At 42.5% G+C, this 20,494-nt stretch overlaps 1 protein-coding gene across 5 annotated transcripts; it reads right to left on the reverse strand.

Moving 5' to 3' along the window:
- Nucleotides 1-77: 77 nt before the first annotated feature.
- On the reverse strand, nucleotides 78-19,756 carry LOC130407610 (pecanex-like protein 3). Of its 5 annotated transcripts, XM_056730674.1 has the most exons (35): nucleotides 19,644-19,756; nucleotides 17,818-18,319; nucleotides 16,469-16,677; nucleotides 16,157-16,256; nucleotides 16,014-16,053; nucleotides 15,798-15,881; nucleotides 13,155-14,870; nucleotides 12,464-12,763; nucleotides 11,913-11,971; nucleotides 11,327-11,491; nucleotides 11,092-11,249; nucleotides 10,828-10,981; nucleotides 10,621-10,653; nucleotides 10,365-10,536; nucleotides 10,142-10,252; nucleotides 9,909-10,000; nucleotides 9,717-9,826; nucleotides 9,524-9,629; nucleotides 9,336-9,428; nucleotides 9,107-9,257; nucleotides 8,889-9,033; nucleotides 8,415-8,592; nucleotides 7,961-8,069; nucleotides 7,151-7,280; nucleotides 7,006-7,064; nucleotides 6,705-6,920; nucleotides 6,216-6,469; nucleotides 5,581-5,811; nucleotides 5,395-5,498; nucleotides 4,999-5,146; nucleotides 4,511-4,741; nucleotides 3,712-3,986; nucleotides 3,273-3,439; nucleotides 2,767-3,155; nucleotides 78-2,670 (listed from the first exon to the last, which is right to left on the reverse strand). In XM_056730674.1, the coding sequence occupies exons 2-35, from the start codon at nucleotides 17,968-17,970 to the stop codon at nucleotides 2,515-2,517; spliced, it is 6,798 nt and encodes a 2,265-aa protein (XP_056586652.1). In that variant the 5' UTR covers nucleotides 17,971-18,319; nucleotides 19,644-19,756; the 3' UTR covers nucleotides 78-2,514. The 5 variants fall into 5 exon arrangements, with proteins under 5 accessions (XP_056586652.1, XP_056586651.1, XP_056586656.1 ...); XM_056730673.1 differs by having other exon boundaries at nucleotides 17,818-19,753; XM_056730678.1 differs by having other exon boundaries at nucleotides 13,155-14,804; nucleotides 17,818-19,743.
- Nucleotides 19,757-20,494: the final 738 nt, after the last annotated feature.

The raw sequence follows: 20,494 nt of genomic DNA on the forward strand, positions 1-20,494 counted from the left end.
ATAATGCATATTAAACTTATATAGAGGTTCTGTGCTTTTGAAGAAGAATCGGTCACAAGAAAAGACGACATTCAAAATAACTTTTGCAAACAGACACAAAAAAGCTTTAATTTAAATAGGAGGGGCAAAAATAATCACATAAAAAACTGTACATGACTTTGAATATTGAATAACAGTTTTTAAATAAAACAACCCCCGTTAAACTAAAATAAAAAATACAAGATGGTGTACTATTTTACAATAGTTGTGCAAAAGCATTGTTAACTGATTCATTCCCCAAGCCTCATGATTCAATGCCGATAGAGAATCAGAGCTGTCCGAGAGCACGCATACACTGAAGCACGGCTCCCCTAAGACTCAAAGTAGTGACTTCCATTGAAAAATAACCAGAAATCCAATAATAATAAAATAGATTTATATATATATATAATTTTTAAATATATTTATATACAAAACATGCTGTACATATATGGCAGAGATTGGTTACATCCCTTTTATCACCTACACCCATGACTATCCAGTAACTTGTGCTTTCTCCCAGTAAGAGAACTCCGTTGCTTTGGAAACTGCGCTGCCCTTTGAGAGTAAAAAGTAGGGAAACCCAGAAAAACGGTCCTGATGGGGAGAGAACAAGAGTTTGATCCACCTCTACCCAACCGTGACAAGCCAATCGTTCAATAGTTATGACAGATCTGAGCTGGCCTATAGGGTGCAAGTGTGGTGAATGAGAACAGACACCTTTCTAGTGTTCACCTGTACGTGATGGGCATAAAGACATCTGTATACTTGTGTTATAATGTTTGGTGGTTTAAATGAGTATGAATAAGTGAGCATTCAGTGAGAACAGCCTATTCTGGCAATATATGAAGCAGTGGACACTTTTATCAGACACAGGAAAACACAAACATGTCTCTTTACACAAACTGGGTAGGGAAAAAATGTACCATGGTCTGACCAAATATAACATCAAACAAACAGTAAATCCATAGCAAAGAAGCTCAAATTCCTGAATCCTTTCTCTATAACCAGGACACTGTATTTCTAATTCTAATTATAAGGCACCATTTTCCCATGGCGGCCCACCTACAAACTCACTCAAAACAAGCAAACATAAAGAACCTAATAGCCTTGAATCTGAAATCACTTGAGACACCTCATGGGAAATTCAAGCTCCTTTATAAAGACACATCGTAGTTACTCCAGACATTTCAGGCTCACACTGTTGACTGCACGGATTTGATATGTTTGTTGTTACAAAGGCAGTATATGCCATGCTGTCCACAGCAGGCAATCCGAGCTTCTTCTGCCCATTCGAGAACAGCAGATATGACATACGAATGACATCAAACTTTCCAGTTGTATTAAACACACACACAAGACGAGAATAGCCTCACTGGGTGAATCCAAACAAGAGTCATCCAACACATGACAAATCATCAAAACACGCCACGCCCTCAATCTTCATTTGAGATAAGCAATCAAATAAATACGTCATCTTTGTCTTTAGAATTGGTATATTGTTGTTGTTCCCCACCATGTTTTTCCAACTAAAACGCTGGAGTTTAAAAGTCAAAGGAGCAGTAGTTTTGTTAGTTCTATTAGTAGTGGGGAGGGATGCAGTAGCAGTAGTATTGCAGTAGAGGGAGACAAACTGCAGATGCCCGCAGCGAGCGCCTAACAGCCAGCATTCGGAGCACATTTGTGGGGAGCAGATGTTAGCAGAGAGGAAGGTCATCTTCGATTTTGTGTAACGTATAAAGAAATAAAAACGTATCCCTTGCAAAAGAAAAAAAAACATCCCCTTGTATGAAAAAATCTATAGTCTTCCGTTTCTGCTCCGTCCCAATTCTGTTGTGGGTATTCAAGTCTTATCCCTGAAGCTCGTTGAAAAACTGTGATTGTGATGTTTATGAGTGAGATCATGCAGAGGAACCGTCAATGCTGAACGCTGGATCATATGTGCGAGCTATGATCAGGATGCTAGATGATGGTGGTTCTCCTCAAAGGCCAGTTGAAAAAAAGTTCTGGGCTTTGATCTGAAAAACAAAAAAAGAAACCTCTGCGCAAGAGCTGATGCTAAGCTTTAGCACTCTGGATGTTTAGCAACGTGGACACAACGTGCCGCCTCACAGGAAAGAAAATATACAGGGTCAATTTAAGGCTGCTACAGAGATAAAGAGAGCTCCCTTTTTGATACTGCTGGTGGGTGTACAGTGGATTCATTTTAAGACCAAACCCTCCATTTAGCAAAACTTAAAATCCCTTTACATTGCACTGACCAGCTACTTTGAGTCTGCTGACCAAACAGTAGCCATAAAAGCTTAAGGGGAGCGCAGTCTGACAACACCTTACCGGGTGAGAATACTTGAGAACCGAAGATGCTTTGATCTTAAGATGGGACGAGAAGGTCAACTTGATTCAGTGCTGGGAAACTCCAGAATGCCTTGGATCAAACGCAAGCAGTGTGATCCCGGCTGTACTGCTCCAGCTGTGCGGGTTAGTCCCTGTGCAGGCTCAGCGGAGGTGCTCAAGTAAAGGCAGTTCTGTTGACTCGTCACGTGAACTGAGGGGGTCTGGTGTAAGGGGCGTGGTCTCTGAAGGTACAGCCCCTGTTGGATCCAGTGTTGGGCTGAAGTCAGAGGGCAGGACAGGGAGGGGTGGATGTGAAGACTTGCAAGTAAGAAATACAAACAGAGTTAGTATGACCAAAAACGAACAGACGTCTCATTTTGGGACTAGATCGCTTACATAAACATTTGGACAAACCTGTGTGCGTATACTCTGAGATGCCAAACTGTCAACTTCCATTGGAGCATGTCCGTTAAATCCCTTCCTCCCGGACAGACTCCATTTGCTGTACAAGGCCTCATAGGGCAGCCCGCTGCCGTGACCCAGACCCCTCTGAGATGCCCTGTGGCTGGGGTTCTCCTGCAGACTACTGGGGCAAAAGCGATCTGCAGGTGGTAGAGCCACTGAACCGCTGAAAGACAGTTGGGAGCTAGACAAGTTTTGCCCCAAAAGGCCATGGATAGACGTGGTGCGGTGTAAGGAGCTAACTAGTCCTGCATCCATCCTGCCTTCTGATTGGCTGAGAAGTGTAAGTGGGAGGGTCTGGGGATGCAATGGCCAGGAAGGTCCAACGGGGTTGTCAGTCCCTAGAGAAAGAAAAAAAGGAAGAATGTGACGCTCAACGCTTACACAGATTATGGATTTATTGACAGTAGGTTGACTTTCACTCAAGTGTTGGAGTAAAAAAGCAGCGGGTGTATTACCTATTGAAGGTTGTACAGTGGTAGGGTGGGGCGGAGGGAAGCTGAGAGCTGTGCTCTGGGGAAGATGAACTGCAGGGTTGTTACTGATGGACGTAGACCCACCCCCACAATCTGAGTCTTCAATATTACCCCCACTGTTACAACCGGCACCACAACCCTTCTGAAGTCTGAAGAGAGCAAAAGGTATACATGATATTATACATAAAATGATGCGACTATTTACCATGTTTTACAAAATATAGAAATCATGTTGACTAGAGATATGTTTTTTATTAACATTAAATTAATAAGATAATGTATGTCAGAAAAACACTGAGAAATTACTAAACTTACACAATTAACATTTAGGGCAGACTTGTTTTAATACACTAGTTTACCACAGTTTTCCTGAAGATTAAGCTCTGGCTTAAATGCATCACTTATAAATATATGGTCTGACCTGTCCCAGCTGCTGATGAACCAGGTATAAATGTTGTGGGGGCTGATGGGTCCTCCCCAAACTGTGCGCAGCTGAGCATGAGCCCCGGCATAGGAGGTGGTGAGGGGGGATACGTAGATGGGGTATCCAATAGGCTGATCACAGGATGAGTTAATCATGTTCCTCAAGGCTTGCTTGGCATTCTGGATGCTGCCACGCTCAGGGTTTCGGTTCCTCAGGAAGACCAGCTCCTGCTGCTGCCCGGCCCAGAGCCCGCGAACACACTCTCTGTTCACCTGAGGATAGCAGCAGATAGACTAGTTACAGTTCGGAGTTACTTAAATACAATTCACCTTTTTACAGCTTTTCTTATAAACATATTTACATGTTTTCCAATGTCTACAATGGAGGTTCTTAAACTTGGGGCCGCAAGGGGGATCCAGGGGGTCACAGATTTTATGCCATTTTATTAAATACAGAAATGTACCATACATTTTATGCATTCAAACACTCACCAACCAAAAGAATTGATGTTTCAGCATTGTATAACTGAATCTTATTGGTTTAATTACAATTTTAAATTTAAGATTTTAAGTCTTTATTTTGGGGTGGGCAAAGCAAAAGGGGACCCTCTTGTAAGGGGGCCCTTACAAGGAAATGGTTTGAGAATCACTGCTGTACAGTATGTATTCCTAAGCTACAATATATAGAACACACTTCGTGTTGACAGTCAAAAGGTGAAACCGAGAGCAGCTGTAAAGCTGTTAAGATCGGTTGTAACCTGGTGTGTGTGTTTACACAGGCTGCGGCAGCAAAGCACCTTGATAACTCTGAAGCTGAGGAAGCGTTTGTTCAGCATGATGATCTTGTATTCGTCACTGCCGTCGTCCATGACGTGGCGGAGAGCCAGCAGAGACGGCATGTTTGCCAGGATGGCGCTGCGCCACACGGGGTCACCCTCATGAGAGATGAGCATCTTCTCCTCATTAGCTGTGATGGCATCATACAGCACCACTGGGTCCTCATACTCATCAGGAGATGTGAAATGATCCTGCAGAGGACAGACAACAGATATGAGAGGCATCAAGATACCACAGTGATCTGTGAAACAAAACACAGACAACAGCTCATACTGGTGTTTAGCGGTCAAAAAACACAAATAATTGACTTGCAATGCTGCTGCAATGGTCAGAAAACAATTATCGTTTGCCTGCATCATTAGGCTCTCTGCAAGGATTTTTCAAGGAAAAATAAATTTTAGAGCATTTCATTTTATTTTACAGGAGGGTCAAAATGGTTTAGCTGTACCTGGTGCAGTTTGAGGGACATTCGTACGCCTGGAGCTACCACGCGATTCAGCAAGTCCATGTCTGCAAAAACCCACTCGTCTCTGGGAGAGGTAATGCGAAAGTCGCCCTTGAACAGTGCGTGAAGCCCATAGAGAAACGGCTCCAAACTGAGAGAGATGAGAATATTACCAGAGTTCAGTATAGAAGCCAATTTTACAAAAAGTGTGTATTTTTATTACTGTGCCGAAACAGGAAGTAAGGGTGGGCTTTCTAGTCAGAGGCAGGTGCTGTTTACAATTAAGGGAAAAGAGGATTCTTCCATTCTAGAAAGCTTTTGATAGGACAAAATGTGGATGCAATCATCAAAAACTATAATACTGATGTCATATATTGTTGGAGTCGTTTATTCTCTTACCTTGCAGACATACTGTGGGAGGCGGTTCCAAGAGCTCGACGGCCCAAAATGCATAATCCAAAACAAAGTGTGACCAGAGGGGAATCTCTCTCACTCTCGACCGGCTTCAGCAGAAAAACACAGAGACATTTACACTTATGTTTACTTCTACATTACAAACACTGAACAGTTAGAACAGAATCATACCGTTTGTCTGCGACTGTTACAGTATTTGATCCACTCCAGATACACAAGGCAGAAGGAAGAGGGGGTGATGCCGGAAGCACGGTGGTCGTAGTCTTCATCTATATTCAGGTTGAAGGTGGGGTCACTATCCACGTAGGCTGGGTTGAGACAGGGCTGTAACACTTCCTGCACTGCCTCATTGGCCAACCACTCTTCCAGTTTGGGTGAGCGACTTACGTAGTAGATGATACTCTGTAGTGAAAAGACTGCATTTCACATAATGTTCTGTAGCTCAATTGGCAGAGCATGGCTCTAGCAACAAGGTCACAGACGTGGTTGAACTATTCCTTTAATGGGATACTCCACCCAAAAATGAAATTTCTGTCATGGATCGGAGACAAACATAGTAGGAAAATTTTCAATGTTAGCCCATGGTGCCCTAGAACTGTTTGAATTTCTACATTTTTCAAATGATCTCATTTTGTGTAAAACAGAACAAAACAGAAATCCTAATATGGTAGTCAATGACGTCCCAGATATGTCAGGTACACTCTTCTCACAAATCATTATTTTTGTGTTCAACAGAACAAAGAAATGTATACAGGCTAGAAACAACCTGAGGGTGAGTAAATGGTTTTGGGTGGAGAGGAATTTACCTTGACGTAGTATGTGATGAGAATCTTGCGTAGGTCAAAGACTTGAAGCATGGAGGCTGCGTTGTTGTCGCTGATGCTGTAGCCCTCCAGAACGTATTTAGTTGCGGCGACCTCCCAGGCAAGCCAGCGCTGGCCAAAAGCAGCGTTGAAGGACAGCATGTGTGGAAGATGACCCGGTTCACAGCAGCAACAGCCCTCATCTTCCTCCACCCCTTCAGTGATGGCTTCCACCTCCCTCTGCTGACAGTACGTTCCTGAAAACACACATTTGATTTTACATTTATATTAAAAAGATATTCAACCTTTCCTGAATGGTTGCCGATTGTTCAATCATACAAACAATTCCAAAAATATCTCTTTAAAATAACTATGATGATTACTGTAGATTTTGGACTTTTGTGGGGGACTTATATTTCAATATACTGTAATGCATGATTCTTGCATCAAATGCATAAGCTTGGCATTAAAACGTCATAAAATCTCACAGACCCCTGAACTCGAGGCCTCTGAGCTGGAACGTGACGAGGCCGTTGCCGATCTCGATGATGTGTACGAGAGCATTGAGGTAGTCCGAGGCCAAGATGAAACAGTCTCCGGTGCTGTAGTTCCCCCAGCGGCCCAGCAGAAGGTCCCCGCACAGGGAGTGCTGCAGGGAACGTGTCAGGTGTTCATAGAAGATAGAGTTCAAGTTATTGTCATCAGCACCTATTCAAGAGAGAGAGAAATATTACAGGACACAACCAGACGGACTGGCAACAGTTTGTACTGTGATACTGTGAAGATCACATACCAGGGTTACGGTCAAGCTGTGTGGCCAGACGTGTATTAGAGTGATCTACTCGCTTAGTGCTAAAAGAAAAAACAGAAATCAGTTTTGCCAGTACGGACTTGAGAACAGATTTGAACAAAGCAGCCGACATCTGTTGAAACCTTACTTGTAGTCTCTCTCCCAGAACTTCACAGGACGGGTGTAGGAGGTGACAAAGACCGCACTGCCCAGCACTGGGTTGAGAGGAGTGGAAAACAGTGCTGAAAAGACAGCTTGCACGAACAGCATGGCCGAGTCTGAGAGCAGAACTGAGTTAAGGGAACAACTGACCTTTAAAGAGCAGGTCACATTTGAACATAACAGCAACAAATGTGCAAACGGTTTCATGTAAGTGCTAAGTGAAGAAAATGCTTCCAAGTAACCACACAGGGGTCTTTACAGAAATGGGTCTGGTACCACAACATGAACCCTAAAAGTGTTTGAGATTGGTATGACAGCAATCAGACCTAATTTGCATAAACCGAATCATTTGCCCATTGTGGTACGTTGCATATTCATCGGCCCTCGTCCCTTTCTTGCGTGCATCTCTTGCAGTGCATCTGTGCAGACTGAATGCTTTTGTGCATGTTGAGTTTTGGAAGTAAAACCATCTAGTCAAGTTAAAAAAGTGTGAAGCAAACAACAGCTTCCATTTTTTGAGTCAATACTTTGCTGCAGTGGTTAATAGCCACTGCAAGAACTCGCTTACTGTTGTCATAAATATTAAAATACTGTTATGTGAAAGGAGACCTGGGGGATGAAATCACAAAAGATCAAACCTAGTGTGTAAACCACCAATGTGAGCGGAGGAACATCAAGTGAACTGTTGCTTAGTGTAGAGCAAAGCTTTGCTATAAAAGAGTTTCTTAAAGAATATAGTAAAAACAAAGTAAACTTCAGCATTTAGACCAGCTTGAGATTACGCGAGTAAGGATACGAGGAACAGCGAATGGCTGAGCAAAGGCGTGGAACGCAGAACCCCATGTGATTTGCCAAGGTGCAATGTAGGTCAACACGAAACGAAGCTTATACAGCAGATCCCAAAGCTGCTCTCAGACACAGGAGAAATAAGAGGAACAATAGTTATAGCTACAAATGCAATTTAAGGGGATAGTTCACCTAAAAATAAAAATTCTGTCATTGTTTATTCACCCGCATGTCAATCAAAACCTGTATATTTTCTTATGTGTTCCACAGAAGACAGAAAGTCATACAGATTTGGAATGACATGAGGGTGAGTAAATGATGACAGAATTTTCATTTTGGGGTGAACTATCCGTCAAATTCAAATAATATAAACGCAGTATAAACAACTAAAACGCCACCATTGAATGCAATTGAATGCATTTAATTTTTTTATGTATTTGAGAGATGAGGTCGTGTTCTCAAACCTTGCTGAAGAGGATGGACATACAGTAGTAGTCAAGGAGAAAGGTCTGTGAAAAGTGAGGGTAGTCGAATTGGAAGAAGAGCGCGGTGAAGCACAGGGTGACGTACTGCTGAGACGGGACACAAAATGACGAACGAAGCAGCTTCATTCCAGCCACTGAGATGAACAGAGCACGGCCACTGAAGGAAGAGGAAAGAAAACAATAAATAACTCATCCTGATCAACATGTTATAATCTATTACACTAACTGAAAACTCAAAGAAAAAGGCGAGCAATTGTAAAAAAAAGCACAATTAATACAGAAATATCATACGTTTATATTTATATATTTTCATAATCCTTCCAACTCAGCTTGGAAAAACATTACTTGAAAATTCCCTGATACATTCAGGTTTTCCACGACTGTGGGAACACTATGCACACAGAGATTTCTTCTTAGAAATCTTGAAGATTTAACTGATGTGAATGTTCTTACTAGGCGCCAGGTTTATCCAGGTTTTGGCTGACAGTGTGAGCTTCGGTGGTCAGGGAGTTAAGCACTACAGCCGGGTAAATGAAATACTTCTCCAGGCACTGCAGCCAGGCGTACAGCTTCTCAAACCACATCAGCTGAGCGGCATCTAAGACAGAGGTCAGTCAAACTCAGTTGATCAATCAAGCTTTTTTCCATGCGTGTGGGTTTTGCCTACTCACCTCGAACCTCAAACTGACTGTACTCTCGAGAGCGCAGAACAGGGTGGGCCAAGCAGAACCATGGCAGCTGTTTGCGGAGTTGGGGCAGGAGGTAGTGCGTGAAGCAGCCCACCACCCCGGCCAAGATGTACAGGACAAAACTGAGAGCAGGCTGAGAACCATCAAAGCAATGCTTTAGTAAACGACGAATTAATTTCCGAATCATTCGCATTGTGAGAATTACACTGACCTGCAGAGCAATGAAGACAGTACTGGCACTGATGGCAAAGGTGATGATAGCCATAAGTGGACACATGACCAGGTCGGAATGAAGAGTCTCTTTCTGCAGATACAGTGGATATATATATATATATATATATATATATATAAAAAAACAGCAAAACAGCAAAAAATACACAGCTGAAGAGTGCTTTTTACCACAGAGTTTCGCAGTTTCTCTGGAAGAGGGTCTTTAATCTCTAGTGGGGGCTCTTCTGGTGTCCGGCTCTCCAGCTCTGGGAAAAACTTGGATCGAACCAGAGACCTGTCAGAGAGCAACGTTGACATGTTAGATTCAGGAACATTGCTGGGAAGTCAAGCTTTATGTAGAAGTAATAAGGGTGATGCTGACCAGAGAATGGTGGGGTCGCTGCTCTGCCTGCTTAGATGATACGACAATGCTAGGAGGAGACCGCAGAACACAGAGAAGAGCACCGGCACATGCGCCTCTCCCCACGGAGCCTACACACAAATGCAGACACATACACAATGAGCCGTGCTAAACACAGTTTTGCAGTCAAGAGACAAATAACATCACACTTACATAAACGGCACCAAGGGAAAATCCATAAACCAGAGTTGCCACCAACATGCTGCGAATGAGACTGTAGACTGATGACAGGGGGCTAGTGGTGGCTGAAACACACATATACACACAAAGTTGATATATTTGCCATGACAGGAACCATTCAGGAAACAGCGGGGTAGTCGCTCTATGAGTAGAGCTATAGGAACATCACAGTCACAGTCCTTGAATAATACGTAGAGATGGCTCACCGGTTCCACCAAAAATGTGCATGTCCACCTGTTCCAGCAAACACATAAGGAAAGTGTTGACCTGAGGTAGAAGCCCGAATAGGAAGATGATTGGAAAGCAGAGGGTGAACACTGCGGAGCAAAATGACAAACATTTACATTACTTAATTAACATTATCAATTGAATTATATCATAAATCATTGAGCATCTCTAACAACACTGGCGTTGAGAGAGTGAACACACCTGTAAGAATGTCTCTAGCGTAGAGCAGGAAGTGAGCAGAAAAGAGAGTGACCCCATACAGGGTGAAAGGCCGCAGACTGTCCCAATGACCCACCAGGTCAAACAGCCAGATCAAGACACAACACAAGCAGAAATACATTGGTCTGCTATACACAATGATCCAGTTGTGGCCCTGTAACACAGATCGTGAACTTTCAGATCGACTGGGTTTTGACTAAATAAGCAAAGTGATGGCTGACATCTCTGTAATACTCACATGCATTGGAGAGGCTGCATCAGGCTGTACACTCTATAAAATACAATTATATAAGGAACATTACATTATTGTTTTTGAAATGAAAGTACCAGAACAATCAATATTAATACATTTAGTAATACACTTGTATGTTACATTATCCAGCACACTACACATTCAGGATCAGTTGAACTGGTTTATTTTTTGCATATTTATTATCACACTGACCTTCAGCAAAGAGTACTGACAGCTGGCAATGACCAGACAGAACTGGAAGACCCAGATGTCCCTAAAGAAGCCTTGGAGAAGCAGCAGGAAGCCAAGGAATGCCACTAAGCTGGCCAACACCACGGCAAACACGTTCTCCCCAACGCGCCGATTCCTGCAGCAGTCACACGGGTTACAACACAAACATGCCACAGGGAATCTCATCAGGCTCATAACCTGCCATGTGACATTCTGTACATTCACGGGAGCTTGAAGGCATCTCACCTGTCTAGTAAGGCTAGCAACGCTAGCCTATCATAGCGAACCCGAAGCCACTTCCCCGGCAGCACCCAAAATCTATAATACTGTTTAGGTTTGGCCTTCTCCTCGATCATCAGCGTGTTCTCTTGGGATTCGTGTGGGGAGTCGTGATCTAGGTCAAACTGCAAAAAGAGTAGATATTAACAAAAACTTGAATTGAAAAAGACAGTTTATTAACAAAGCAAAAGTAGAGCTTCACCTCTGGCATATCCAGAGGTACTCTGCGGACCTGCATGCCTTGGAGGACCACCGGTCTGGGCTGAAGCATGGACATTGCCGGCGTTACCTCCTGGACATCAGTGGAGGTGAAGCTAGATGACTGTGACTGTCGCTCACGCTCGCGTTCGCGCTCACGCTCCCTAAGCCAATAAGAAGATCAGAGGGGTCATAAAAAAAAGCCAGAGAATGCTCAACATAATCATTTTCTGATTTAGGATTTTAATATTCTGGTTAATATAAATTTACATTATTTCTTATTCCTAAAAAACTCCTGCACAATACATTTCTGCAAATCCCTAGAGATGTTTGCTTATGCATTTTGATTCTCATTCAAGTGCTTTAAATAGGTTTTAAGCACAACCGAATATAGGCCATGACATTACTTCTCATGTCTGTAAAAAGTTCTTCTCGTTCCCAAAATGGGTTTCACTAAAAGCCCTAGCACAATTTTTCTAATATTTTGAAAAAATGCTACCAAGAACAGAACTCAATATACTGACAATATTTGTATAACCATTAAAATAGTTTAGCATTTCAATAGTCACAGGTATCAGTTTTAAAACTTACTGCATTGGGTCCTCATATCCTCCACCAGAGGGTCCAAAAGTATAAGATCTCTTTACTCCTGAAAGTGACAATTTCAATTTGTCAAACACAACTAAACTTTTAACGGACAGTTCACCCAAAAATATTAATTCTGTCATTATTTACTCACCCTCGAGTTGTTCCAAATCTGTACAAATTTCTACGTTCTGATGATAACAGAGAAAGGTATTTGGAAGAATGCTTGTAACCAAACAGTTCTTATTGACTGCCATACGAGGAAATGACAATGGTAGTCCAAAGTGCCCAAAACTGTTTGATTTCCTACATTGTATAAAATAACTTCTTTTGTGATCAACATAGTAGAAAAAATTCTTTGCACATTTTTCGGTTATGGTAGTCAATGATGCCAGAACTGTTAGGTTTAAAGCATTCTTCCAAATATATTTTTCTGTATTCATCAGAACAACAAAATGTATACAGTGATAGTGTTTTCATTTTTGGGTGAACTGTTCCTTAAGGAACAAGTAAGCGAAGCAAGCATGTAAGATGGTATAGATTGCTGACTATTTACCACTTTCGTCATAAAAGTAATGCACAGCTCCTTCTGATGTGTCATCAAAGGTGGAGGCCTCATGAACGCCGCTGCGGGGCAGAAGTAGCAGAGAGGATGCGGCAAAGTGCAGGGCGGAGGGGAGCGTTCGTGTTCGGGAGTGAGAAGAAGTGCGGACTCTCTGAAGGTCCTGAAGACTAGGAGGTGACCCCATGGCGGAGGGGGGCGGGGTGGGGTTACTACCAGCATTATGTCGCCTACGAATTGCCTGTGTCCTCTTTACGCTGCTCACAGAGTCACGTTTGTTGCCCTCCTCTGGGGCTGGATGAGCGATAGCAACAAAAGCAGTTTGAGAGAAAATGACTAAAATAAATCCCTTAAGCAAAAATGTATAAGTAAAGTAGTAAAATTATAAAACTGACACCTACATAATATATATATATATATATATATAAGCTATCGCTTACATTTTTTTTCTTAACTACATATACATATATATATAACAACATATAGTTAAGAAAAAAATAAGATTTGGCAATAGGATAGAAAAAGTTACCAGAAACTTAACATTTTAATCCTTTTTAAAAAACGTCATAGGTCACCAATTTCTCTTGAGATATTTTTGTATTGTATTCAGTTCTTTGCTTTAGCAAATCTCTTGACTATTAAAGTAAGAAAAAGTGAAATAGTGACTAATCTGTGTGTTTTTTACCTCCTCCTACTGCACCCTCTTCCAGCAGATCTCCTGCTCTCCAGCCAGTCTGATTCCCAGCCCATGAGCCACCAAGAGAGTCTAGCCTGTCCAGTCTGTGGTGGACCCTAGAGAAGACCTCCGAGTGTACCGTCCGAGCCTCCAGGTCTGATTTGGAGATGGTGAGCGGACGCTGGACAAGAGTTGAGGAAGGCGGTAGCAGTGTAGAAGCAAGGGTCCCTGTGTTGTTTGAACCACCACCAGCCCCATCCATGCTGAGCACTCTGGCATGAGTCTTGGCACTAGCTGTGCTGGCTGAGCGCTGAGCACTGCGAGAATGGGAGAGGCCTAAAATATCAGGCTCTTCCCCCTCCCCAGGGATAGGTAGCTGAGGGACTGGCCCAGGTTGAGAAGCAATGCCACCATTGGCCAGATCAGGGGAGTAGCAGGAGGTTGAGGAGCTTGAATCATCATCTTCATCCTCGTCTTCATCGTCAGAGCTAAAGCGCCGTTGGGACCCAAGGCTAGAGCCGGCACTCATGTCGCTGCCATCGTCTTCATCAGTGGAGTCCTCAAACAAGCTCTCGCTGTAGGTTTTGGCTCCCAGCCGACTGCGTACAGGGATGTAATCTCTGTGTTGGCTACGGTTGTTGTGCCGGCGATAGGAACCACAGTCGAAACTGCTACTAGCAGCAGTGCCTCGTTTCCGGGGAGCTTTCCTGCGGCCAGGACGATGCCCCACACTGCCCCCTGCGCGTAACAGCTTCAAATCTTTAGGACGCACCACCTGCTGCTGTGCTTGCAGCGATGGTGGCTCTGCTAGGAGGTAGGATGGGGCGGAGACAGTCAAAGCAGGCTCTGAGCAGACCAAGCCCAGCCCCAACCCTGAAGGTACAGAACTAGCTTGACGCGGTGGAGGAAGAGGGGGTATGGGGATGCCACCATCAAGATCGCAGGTCTCAGAAGGTCCGCTGCTTGATGGTGACGAGTCCTGCAAGGTGGGGTGTGCAATGTGCGTAAGCAAATGGGGAAGGTCTTCTCCTTCCACCAGAGTTCTGTCCAGGACCTGCCCAGAAGAGAGCTCTTTGGAGGGAGAGCGCAGCAACACGCTGTCTGAAAGGTCGTCCGTGTCACTGCCCCCTTCCAGCACATCGCTTGGCTGCTGAAGAGGACCTTTACCCTGAGGCAAAGCTGCGGAAAGAGCATTGGACACACGTTGATGCACCTGGCCCATCGAGGGGCTCTCAAGCTGGGTTGAGTCTGTTTTCTCACTGCGGTAGCTGCTTACCGTACTCAAAGTCTCTCTGTCTGTGGCTGCTCCACCTCCACTAAAGCAGCTATCAGTGGAGCCGGCAGCCAGGGCCACCCCGGTGCGACTGCCTGGTTGCTCAGCACCAGCAGCAAAAGTGACAGGGTCAAGGCCCAAACCCAGCAAGTTCTCACTTAGTTCCTCACTCAAGCTACTCTTGATGAGGGGGCTTAGAGGAGCATCTCCCAGGCTCTCAGACTCCGCTGAGGGTCCGAGGGGAGAGTAGCCTCCACAACGTTCTCCATCAGGGCTCTGCTCCACATCTCCATTCTCCACTTGCTCTTTCTCATCTCCATCTTCTTGGCTTGAGGGGGAGGGCGGGATGGATGGGCAGTTTGTTGGGTGAAGGCTACCAAAACCTGCTGACATTGCATCACAAACTCTAATTAGTCCTTTGTAATCCCCAGCCAGATAGGCTGGCACCACACCTGCAAAAACAGAAAGCATTTAATTCGCTTACTACAATGTGCAATGAGATTTCTATATGTAGCGTATCTAAGTTGAAATAAACATGAATCCATTGCTTATTATTTAGTTATCAGTCCATTCAGCTTTCCATCCATACTTGTACTACAATGTTCAATTCAGAGAAAACGGTTAACTTGCGCCGTACTTTATTAGACTATAGACCTCCTGGGTTACCAAGTAATGGTATGCTAAACTTATCTGATCAAGTTTCTTAAAAAAGATATGTGAACACAGATAAATGGTGCAGGTCCTCCTGACACTTCTTGACATCATGTTCCGTAAGCTGACTTCTTTGAAAATGTTTTATGGCTTAAGCTTTATTAACTCTTTCATCGCCATTTACGAGTTATCTCGTCATTTAAAAAAACGGTTCCATGTGAGAGACGAGTTATTACGGCAATCAGTGTTTGTACTGTTTTACAGCAGGTGCCGCTGTTACACACATTTGGGAAAAAGTACCGAATCCCAGAACAAAGAACGTATGTTTTATCGGTTTTTAATGATTGTTCTGAGTGTAATCTGGGCGGAATCTTTGACAAAAAACTTTAATTATCTCAGATGTTTAATCAAAGTGATGCATTTTTGAAGAAACCTACCCATATCTACGGAGTAATAAAAAAGGAACAAATGAAGATGAAGAATACGGCGACTCTGTTTTGTTTAAAAGCGGAGACTCTGTTCTTTCATTTGACTTATTGTTTGTCTATATATTCTTTTTAGAAACTTTACTGTGAGCCATTAAAGTTTGGTGAAAATGTTTTTTAAAAAACGCTGGCGTATGCTGGCAACTTTTTTTTTTAAAGGCTGGCGGGGAAAGAGTTAAAAAAAGTTCTGATTCCTTTGGGGAAATATTTCTAGAATTAAGGCAGCATAAAAAGTGTTCTTACTAGTGTAGTGGCGAAGGACGTCTCTATGTGCAGAGGTCACTATAACATTGTTACTGCCCTGCTCTTGCATGAGCTCTTTAATATCTGGAATTTGAAAATGACCAGAGAAAGTCAGAAGAGTATTGAGGAAGAAAAGAATTCAAGTTCATGTCATTAGAAACTACCTGGATTTGATTACAACGGTTACAAAAAACATACAACAAATAAACAATGTACCCTTTAAGCCTCCAGGGTCTTCCATCTGTGGTAAAAATTCCTGGCCAAGGGGAAAACAGAGGAAATCGAATCAGAGGAAATTCCTAGAGCAAAGAGAATAATGGCTAAGAGAACATGATGTTTGGTGTTCACAATATCCTTACCGACACCTGGTTCAATCCAAACAGAGAGTGCTGGGAACTGCAGCGCACAGGAGGAGTGGAGTTCACCTTTCGGAACACCGTCATTTCCACACCGACATCCCTGTGGGCACAGGCATGCCAACGTGAGCTAAAAACTGACCACGGTGTAATGAATGCTCAACACAGTCAACAGCTGTTCACGATCACAAACCCCAAAAGGCCGTCTGTCTCAGTCAGAAACAAGCAGCTCTCTGCAAACCAGACTTCTAGAAATACCACCCATACAAATAAGTACCAACAGAAGTGGCAATGCCTATAGAAAAGATCCTGTACCTGTGCTGGCTTCCGTTGTGAGCTCCAGAGCCTTCTTCTCCTTCTTCAACCCTCTGGGGGTCAGTGGTGAATGAGGCCTGCCTCTTCTCCACGATCTCGCCCAAATCAAACATGGCATGAAGTCGGAAGTTTACTGCTTTTATGGCTGTGAAGAAGGCTGCGATCACAGCGCAATACACACCAGCAACTACTAAACTGGCAGGGAGGGCCTGAGAAAAAAAGTTGTGAGAATCCCTTCAGTGTTGTTCAACACTTCATTTCATTTATAAGGCTAACCGAAAACAGGTAGACCACAATGGACTTGCAAAAATAATGAGCTCGCAAAGATCTACCAGATTCTAAGAGCGTCTTAAAGGGGTCATATGACACGGCTCAAAGGAAAAGTATTGTTTATTTTAGATGTAATGCAAGGTATATACAGGATTTAAGGTTAAAAAACGCTGTATTTCCACATACCGGCATGTTTGCATCTCTTGCTCCGCCTCCCTGCAACGCGCAAATTTTTGACAAAGCTCATTGCCCGGAAAAGCAAGGTGTGATTGGTCAGTTTACCAGCGCATAGTGATTGGTCAAATACTGTGACGTTAAGTTAACAAGACTAAAGTTAATTTTATGTGTCTAATACATGCATGGGCAACTTATAACACACACAAAACAAGTATTCGCGCCATATGACCCCTTTAAATAGTATATATGAAGAGTTGTTTATTTTGAGCTTTGTTTGAACATACAGATATATGATGAATATGATAAAAAATCTGTTTAAGATTCGTCACATGATGACAAAACAAGCATCACTTAAAGGAACAGTTTACCCAAAAAGAAATACCACTTACTCACCCTCAAGTTGTTCAAAATATGTATAAATTTCTTTCTTGTTATAAATAATGTAGGAATGCAATCCGTTTTGAGGCACATTTGAATAACGTTGTAATTGTGCCTATATGTTCGGCAATGGTGGCTGAGATGTGTTTGGTTACAAGCATTCTTTCAAATATCTTTCTCAGTTTTCATCAAAACAAAGAAATTGATACAGATCTGGAACAACTCCAGGGTGAGTAAATTTACTTTTTTCAAATGATTGTTCTGACATGTGTTGTTATCTTTATTAAGCTTCATAGAAACAAATTATGTAAAATGCCACTAGATGCTGCAACTTGACCAGACATGACAACGTTTTTAAATCTTTCCAAAGCGGAAAATCGAAGATCAGCAGGAATATTACTCAACATTGGTAACAAGCTAAAACTGCACATTAGCTTGGATCACATCCACATTTTAAAAGATATTTTCCAGGAACATGCTGCACATTAAATGCTCATAGACTGATGATAGTATACTGTACTTACCATATACAGAAGAAAGGGGAAGGCCAAGAGGAACATCCAGAGGTAGAGGTGAAAGCAGTTTGAGAAGGTACTCTGATGAGGATCCACGTACCATCCTCCGGTCAAAGAGGCCCACACTCCCTGCCGCAATATCTGAAGAGCCTGAGAGCCCATCTTTCCCGTCGTCTCTAAATGAGACAATCCTGGACTCAAAGTTTCTGAACTTTCCTTGGCAAAGTTTCTAGAGCGGTTCTTCCATTGGAACCCCCAGGATGAACTTTCTTGGACTTGTAATGAAAGGTTGGCCAAAAATTAGCAGTGAGCTAGATAATCCACAAAGACTTCAGGTCTGCGTTCTTTCAATATCAACTGATAATTTGCATGTTTCTCTGGCAGACCTCTTTTTGTAGTGCGTTTCATCAAGAGTTTTTGGCACAACTGCGATCCAAAGGCTACATGAAAACAATCATCCTGAGGAATCATCAAAACTGCCTGGTTTAGTTTCGTTACAACTTTCCAGCACCTTAAACAAACACAATTCCATAAATAAACAAGCTGTTCTGATGACATACTTAAGACCAACAGGATATTCTGAATACGGTCGTTATTAACATATCTGTGGCTTGTCAATGCTTCTGAAGCATGAGATGTTTGTATTAAAATGCAATTCAGATGACTTCGTGCATATAACGTTTTAGGGGTTTATAATTTAGCTTTAGAGATGTCAACAGATATGCATCAGATCTTCACAATACTAAAGGCTACACAGAAAAAAAAATGTGTTAATGCTTCTGTGATTCTTAATAAAAAAAATAGTTGCTTCAGCTCCGAGTCCTGAGAATTTTATTTCACATCAAGGTTTCCTAGTTTTTCCAAACAAATAAGTAAACCTTTCTCTGAACAACGATATGCTAATATGAACACATCTGATTCTTAATATGTGATTAAAAGATTGGAGAGTCTGACCAAGATTGAAGATTCATATATTAACTGGAGACTTCTATTTATACACATATCTTCCAGGCCTAGGAGTCAACGGATCATCTCACTTTCCCCTGTATGCCAGTAACACATTTTACAGCTACAGGAGAAAAAACGAATACCTTCAGCATCAATTTATTCTAAAAGCGAAGAGTAACAAACGTCCCAGTGGATTTGGCTTTGAGCTATCTTCCCATTAACTTAAGCTAATGTTAGCACTTATGTGTTAGCTAGCCTTGAGCAGCTCTGACATGATATTCCATTTTTATTAAGACAGCAAAGAAATCAAACGTACAGCGAACTATTCAACAGCACATCACGGAAAATGTTACTGGAGTGTCAGTATTTTTAGACTTGTAACGTTAAACAAGCCGTGTGGTTAAACAGCAACATCGCTCACACCGACATAGAAGTTAGCAAGATGTCTTATAAACTACTATGATTTTTTAGCCTTCATCAACCTGCCAAGCAGACAACCAAACAGAAAATATATAAATGTTAAACCTAATCGTGTTAAAACAGTTTCACGACTTATTTTTAACGAACATATCTCAGGGCTCTCTATCAACAATCACTCTCTAGCCAAACAGCTAGCATGCTACAAACAGCAGTAAGATCTCTCTGACTTTGGCATAAGTATTCTGTGGCGAAAATCTCCTGTATTAAAGCACAATTAACCTCGTTCAACCCTAAATATGTGTTCTCGGTGGGCTTTGTGTTTATTCCTGGTCAAAAACGGGAGCAGGAAACCGCAGAAGAGCGAAACTGAATGCGAGTTAGCACATGCTAACGATAGCACGGAGCGTTTCCTCCTTACAGCGAGAATAAAAACACAAAAACAGACACAAAACGCTAAGTTTATCTACGTGTTCACAGCAGCAGCCATTTCCCTCTAAAGTCCGGGCCCGCTGTGTGATAACTCCGGCGATAAAAGCTCAGGATATGAGCTCGCTAAGTTCCAGTGTCGAATCGGTTCATTCACACAGGTAGCAATCCATAGATATATATATAACTAGCTGCCGCATTCAAGCGCTCCAGGAACGTAGACGTGTCCGCCATCTTGGAACGGTCCACTGACGTAACTCACAGTCGACTAGAATGCCCCAACACTGCCATGGCTGTGAAAACCTTTCGTTTTTGATCATGTGTTAGTGAAGCAGATGTAATGTTTGAGTTTACACAACAATAAATATGTTTTCATAATCATACACAGGCAGTGATTTTCCTATTGTAGGGCAATAGACAAATAAACAGGTAGGATGATTTTACAATGCAAAATACACAGTCCTACCATCTTAAAATAAACACAGAAAAAAGTTCAAGTCTAAACACCAGATTCAGATTATCCTACAGTATAAAATAAACATGTTGGACAAATTCAGAGTGCGAAAAATACCCCCATCAAATTGTCATACCAGTTATAAAGAGTATCTAATATGTAGAATGATGTAAACATTGAAAATATCGTTTCGATTGTGATGGCAGTATAAAATGAACAGGTAGGATGAAATTACAGCGCCCAAAAAAATGACGGAATATTGATGTGCGCTTGCCTGGTAGGACAATCTGACGGTTGGGGTGAAATTTCCGAACATCGACTCGCACCGTTCCAATATGGCGGAGGACCTACGTATAGCGGCCCATAGAAACAGGTGCTAGTATCTAGTTATTTATATCTATGTAGCAAACACCCACCCACAGGAAGAGAACTAATGAC

Source organism: Triplophysa dalaica, chromosome 19 (assembly GCF_015846415.1).
Source record: "Triplophysa dalaica isolate WHDGS20190420 chromosome 19, ASM1584641v1, whole genome shotgun sequence".
Lineage (NCBI taxonomy): Eukaryota > Metazoa > Chordata > Actinopteri > Cypriniformes > Nemacheilidae > Triplophysa > Triplophysa dalaica.

Coding starts and splice junctions, on each gene's coding strand:
- LOC130407610 (XM_056730674.1), bottom strand. CDS start 17,970: ATGGGCTCTCAGGCTCTTCAGATATTGCGGCAGGGAGTGTGGGCCTCT. Junction 16,054..16,156: donor TTGGATTGAACCAGGTGTCG/GTAAGGATATTG, acceptor CCCCTTGGCCAG/GAATTTTTACCACAGATGGA. Junction 10,001..10,141: donor GCACATTTTTGGTGGAACCG/GTGAGCCATCTC, acceptor TGTGTGTTTCAG/CCACCACTAGCCCCCTGTCA.